This window comes from Alnus glutinosa, chromosome 7, assembly GCF_958979055.1.
Source record: "Alnus glutinosa chromosome 7, dhAlnGlut1.1, whole genome shotgun sequence".
Taxonomy (NCBI): Eukaryota; Viridiplantae; Streptophyta; class Magnoliopsida; order Fagales; family Betulaceae; genus Alnus; species Alnus glutinosa.
The window spans coordinates 23,181,223-23,187,553 of NC_084892.1; the positions used below are offsets into that span (position 1 = coordinate 23,181,223).

Below are 6,331 nucleotides of genomic sequence, written 5' to 3' on the forward strand. Positions count from 1 at the left end.
AATGTGTTTCAATGTGACATAAATGTAAATATTGTTTTTCTAATTTTATTGTTTGTGAATATTTTTATTTTGAGAAAAGAAAACAAAAGACAATCCTACTAGGATAAATGTTTAAGTTGTGTGAAGCATGCCATGGAATGTTACGGGGGTAGATTTTAACCTCAATTTTTTTTTTTTTTTTTTTTTTTTTTTTTATTTTTCCCTCTCCTCCTTGATGGCTTTAGATGGCCCATACCTGGGCTAAAGTCTTAGCCAACACTCAGTGCAAGCACCCACCCGTGGAAGCATAAAGGAAAGGGACATGTTAGACAACCATCTCTTAGAGCATTCCTAGTAGCCTAATCAAATTTTACTCACCAAAATAACTAAAAATTACTTTTCTCTATTCTGATGAGCCACTTTATTAAAATTTCCCCAGCAGCCTCACCATTTTAACTAGTCAATATTCACTATTCCATTTAAATAATAATTTTTTCATATTTCTTTATTTTTTCTCTATATAATATTTTTATAAAAAATCATTTATATCCATGAAATAAGGACATTATCGTGTGAGAGATGGGAGATGAGAGAAGAAAATGAGAGAAAAAAGGAAAAAAGTGTGCTAATCATGTGAGAGAGAAATGTGAAACAAAATTTGGTGAGTGGGTTGTTGAGTGAAAATGCCTGGTCTAATTTGACTAGTAATTTCAGTCATCAAATTTTTTTGGTTAAAATGGTGAGGCTGCTGGGAGTGGTTTTTAAGAGTTTTCATCAAATTGGCTCATCAAAATAGCTAAAAAACTAATTTGGTGAGACTACTAAAAATGCTCTTACCTACCTCAATACAACCAAATTTTAAATCAACCATTAGAAGAAACGGACATGTTAGACATTCATCTCCTTATCATCTCTTACCTACCTTAATACAACCAAATTTTAAATTAACCATTAGATTTGTGGGAATCAATCTAATGGTAAATTTGAAAATGAGTTGGGTTATATCATTTCTATAAGAAAATGAAAGTAGTCGTCCGTTGAGAGGTTGACTACTGTCTGCTTAACTAAAGGCTTGCGAGTAGAGTAAAACGTTCTACCGATAAGTTCTCAATGGAAAAGGCATTGATTACTCAGGAGTACGTTTAGCACCTGCTTCTCATGGACATAGCTCATAGCATGATTACTTTTACGGGAGTCAGGCTCGGCTTGACAAACTTTGAGGCTTAAGCTAAATGAGCCTTTTATTATATTTGAATACTAATTAAATAAATTTTGAGTCATATTTTTATTTAAAAATCATACTTCTTGATTTTTAGAATGAAAAATTATTAATTAAATTTTTATATTCAGGTTTTTTTTTACATGTTCTTCAGTGTGCTTGAGGGCTCATGCCAACAAGGCTGTCTAGTCAATTTGTTGCACATATTGCCGGCTAACATGCTAAAATGTGCAGTTTGCAAGTGCAATGTTTGAGTCATCCCCCAGTGTTGAGCCACCAACGCTGCTCACGGCCATGTGCGCATCATGCCTCTATTGGTATGATCATGGCAGCACCACTCGCCGCTTATCCGGGCCCCAACTCAGATTATTCTCGCTGCTCACTCTATGCCTCCCTCATGCGCATGCAACCAAATCTTGATTGTGTTTCAGACAGGACACCGACGACAATCTGTCTATCTCTTACGGCCACCCTCAAACAGGGCATTTTGCAAATTATTTTTGCGAAGGTTAAAAGAGATTCCGATGGGATCATCTGGAAACCCAGTTGCATCAACCTGAATAGCTTTTCAAGGCTCAAATATATTATATACTCTTAAGACGTGGTTTATGACAAAATAAGAAAAGGACTAATTTTAAAAATTCAATAGATTTTAGGAGAACTGCTAAGAATAAAGGTTTAATGCCACTGCTCCATAAGCTCTAAAAGAAACCTATGTGTTCTGAAAATTCCACTTAGCCCAGCCCAAGGAGGAGACAGCAGGACTCCCAGAAAGTCATATTCCGGGAGCATTACACATAGCAGCTATTCCCAATAAATTAGGTATCAATTATCCCAATAAATTCGGATTAGGACTCATTGAATTGAAGTAAGAGTCATAATCCGATCAGCAATCCTATTCCGATATAATCAGGATAGGACTCTTAGTTTAAATATAATTTGATCAACAGTCTCATTCCTGGTAGAATCGGGATGGGACTCTTAGTGTAGAACTCTAACAGCACTTCTAGATCAACAAGGAGCAGAAAACCTACTTCAGGTTGATCTCTACCTATTTGCCTATAAATAGGCACATATCCCTTGTATAAACTAAGACTCAGTTTTTATACCCAGAGCATTATTTTCTTACATAAGCTAATTTAGGCATCGGGGTGGGATACTCGAAAGGGTCCTGTAATTTAGTTGTTTTGCAAAGATCTTGAGAAACGTGAAGAACCTCAAGGAATGTGCTAATTCATACCATACCATACCAAAAACTGTACTAACCCTCCAGAATACGAATGGAACAAAACTCACCCATATCATGTTCAGGAGAGCCTAAATTATATGCTATTTAATACGCAAGATTATACCTATGGACATCCCATGACAGAATGAAACCATATTTATTACAAGGAAAAAAATGGTTGCCCACACTTCAAGTCAATTTTGCATACAGCTATTGAGTTCTTCAGAGTTCTACATCAACGCCTGTTTTCATACCAGCCCCCTCGGCTGTGTTAGCTAACTTAGCAGGAGGTTTGCTCTGCCCTCCCCTTCATTACCTACTTTAACTGAAGAGAGAACATAAAGCAACATGCTTCCAAAACATTAAAATTGAATTCCAAGATGCCATAAAAATGCCTCTTATAAAATGGGAAATTTCCTATCTATGTTCAGGCACATAATCAGTGCAAGTTTAGTTAGTATTACAAATTCTACCCTCCCCCAAGATATGGAAGCCAGGCAAGGGACGCAAAACTATTACTGGAGAACCCGCACCAAGATTTGATTATTGAGACAGAAGCCTCTATTCTTCTTGATGAATGCATTCATTGCTTCAATCTGTGAAGAAAAGCGTACCAATGCCATTTTAATGGGATCTGGGGATCCAGCTCTGCAATGGTACAAATAAAGGATTCAACTTGAGAAAATTATCAGAAGGAACATATACAAACATTTAGCTCTTTTTAAAAAGTACGAGGCATAAACCTTAGAAATAACTCAATGGCTGAGTCATGTTCACAGCCAGTCAGGAATCGTTCCACATCATAAGGAACAGCATTTCGAGGGAGTCCATGCAGTAAAACCTGACCGAAATAGGCAAGTCCAAATTAACATCACTAAACATGTTGTAGAAAAGGGAATACATTGATGTAGATACTAGAAAAAGTCACAATGCTTCAGCCAGCAGTTTTCAAGTTCCAAAAGTCATACTGTCAAATGCAGACATCATAGTGATTATAAAAGGTTTTGGGTATTGTTAAAACAATCAAAGTTCGAGATATTTGTGGCATATTTTTAAGAAGAGAGATAGAAACTCAATACGCAAAGTTGAAAGATCTTTGCAGAGACAGCCTCCAGGTTCAGAGAGATGGCAATGATTACCAACTAACAACATCTAGACAGCGGCAGAGATACGAATTCCATTAAAGCACAAGCATCTTCAGAGTGGATATATATGCCTGATATTTGAAATAGTTAACCAAATAAAGTTTGAAATAGTTAGGAAGAGAAATTTTTATAACCAATAATGTTATTCTTCAAGAGTAGTAGTTTTGGCATGGTAGTCCATGCTTCAAGTCTAAGGGAACTTTATTGACACTCGGATATTTTCAATCTAGTCCATGCTTCAAGAGACATAACGCCATGGTAAACACCCCTTTGATTCAGGTTAGAGTCCTATGTTCTCAGAATTTCACTGAATTATACAACCCAGTACAATTACTTTCTCTCAAACGAGAATTGGGAGTGTTTGAGCTTATCAAATAAACTAGTCAAAACATTCATCTAAAACATGACTCAGTATCAGAACCCACTTTAATTATCATGAATCCATGTATCAGTTGCTGATCCGCTCTCAAAATGCCAATCCACAGATTAGGATCACATTTAGCCTCTATGTGGAGGAAGAAGAGCTCCAAGGTCCTAATAACCTGACTCTCTACGTTCTAGGACAAGTGATTTCTATTGCTTGACTAATACAAGATGGACCTTCAAAAAAACTGGAATGTCAAAATGCTTAAGTTCAGAAGTTTAACCAGAGACAAGAAACATATAATTGAGATCTTTGACTTACGGTTTTTCCATTATAGGGCGTAAGTGAATCCCACTGAGAACGAGAAGCCTGATATCCAAGAAACAAACATTATCAACCTATACATATTTGCATACTAACACAACCTGATAAATCATATCTTAGCAGATGTATCTATCGTGGCATTACCCTCTCCAGTTTGTACAATCGACCCTTCTTTGTGACCATCCTCATAGCTTGATCAAAGGCATAACGGGAAGGAAATTGCACCATCCTGATCACAGCAACAAATTCATATGACCAAAAAAAAAAAACCTTTCCTAGTATCTAAACAATACTATGTCAAATCCACCCAAGTGTAAAATAGTCAGAGAACAGAGGCAAAGAATGCACCAAATGACGCATACATAAACTTTTCTAAGAGCAAAGTGAAGTTAAGGGGAAGCATTACATTCCCATAGGCATAAAGCTCCGGTTGTAATCGATTTTCAGATCATCCAGAGTTAACTTGCACCCCTCAAGCATGTTGACAACGTCTGTCTTCAGTGTATGCCTTGTAACTCCCAACAACTTCCCGTAGACCAAACCTGATATCAAGAGAGTAAACAAACAAATGCCCATTTCAGTGAAATGTTCTGCCCATTCCCTACACTTTCTCAGCAACCAAACAGACCCAAAAAGATGCATACTTTAACCCTAAAACCCAGACACAAAACTTAAACCCTAGCCGTATGATTATCTAATAAAATTACGAAAACACCCAAATTAAAGCTCGAAATGCACGAAACGTCCCGAACCTGTGTCTGGGGTTTGAAGAAACTGATCAACCGCCGAATCCTGGGGCGACTGCTCCGATTCGGTCGAGAACCGTCTCGGCGAATCGCGAAGAAGAAACGGGAGGCCCTGGTTTGCCCTAACCGTTCGAACCGTAAAGTTCGATCTCAGTGCGGTTCCGAGAAGTCTGAGCTTTGACATTTTCTCGATGAGGTTTGGAAGAAGCTTGCGATTGCACAGTGTGGCAATCAGCTATGGGTTTAAGGGAAGCTGGTGGTTGTCGTTTTGGAAAGAAGGAAATTAGAGAAGCTTACACCAAATTTTGTCAAAATATCAATTGGCTCCCTACTTTTTTTCAAAATGGTACTTTAGCCACATTTTAATTTTATGTCTGGGCCTAAATTATTTGGGATGTTCTTGGATTGACCCGAACAAGGCCCAAAACAAAAAAAAATTGGATCATAATATTCAATGTCACTTGACTCATTTTCATTGAATTAAGTTTTAAAGGTTGTAATTTTTAAGAGAAGAAAGACAAACAAACTACTAGAAGAGATGAATGTTATTTTTTTCCAACAAAATCACCTATGCTTTATCGTTTTCTCATGAATCTCAATACGAATGATTAATCTGAGGGGACTTTGGTAATGCAATTAATTAACAAAAGAAAGATTGTGGAAACCCATTTGTATTTAATCAGCATCGAACACAGTGGGCTTGGAGGAGTAATGCTACATATCATCATTGTGTCCCCCAAAATTGATGTGGCTCTTAAAATTATCACTTGATCAAAATCCAATAGTAGTTTATCATATATTCAATGGTGATTTTAAGAGTCACATCAATTTTGAGAGGACAAAAAGATGACACAAGGGTAATATGTAGCATTACTCGGCTTGGAGTGTTGCACTAATCGAATAAAAACGCTATTAGAGTACAAGAATTGGGACCAAGTCGCATAAAGTAATAAACTACTGTTAAAATTGACAAATTTACAAAAACTACTCATTGTTGAATCACCGCATACCTCTTAATATATAAAGCTTAACACGTGAAATATTTAACTGAAATGAAAAGTGAATGATAGAGTCAGAATTACCATATTAAATCATTATGTATCTCAAAAGCTTAAGTTTGTAAAAAAAAGAAGTAAATTTAATCATTTATTCAATATTCTTTTGGTCTTGAATTCTTCTTTTTATACATAGTGACGTCAATTCCATTGGGGATGAAAAAAGAAAAGAAAAGAAAGATTTGCAGCGTGGGGAAAGGTTCAAAAGCTTTAGATGCAGTAAGCGATGGAAGACAATTTGGAATTTGCAGGCGCCAAATCCTGTCGAAGC

General features: G+C 36.6%; 1 protein-coding gene across 1 annotated transcript; it reads right to left on the minus strand.

Moving 5' to 3' along the window:
* Positions 1 to 2,564: 2,564 nt before the first annotated feature.
* On the minus strand, positions 2,565 to 5,256 carry LOC133873157 (uncharacterized). Its single transcript, XM_062310888.1, has 6 exons — positions 5,012 to 5,256; positions 4,666 to 4,801; positions 4,404 to 4,488; positions 4,257 to 4,304; positions 3,170 to 3,267; positions 2,565 to 3,074 (listed from the first exon to the last, which is right to left on the minus strand). Exons 1-6 carry the CDS (start codon positions 5,187 to 5,189, stop codon positions 2,942 to 2,944), a joined length of 678 nt encoding a protein of 225 aa, XP_062166872.1. The 5' UTR covers positions 5,190 to 5,256; the 3' UTR covers positions 2,565 to 2,941.
* Between the last annotated feature and the right edge of the window lie 1,075 nt (positions 5,257 to 6,331).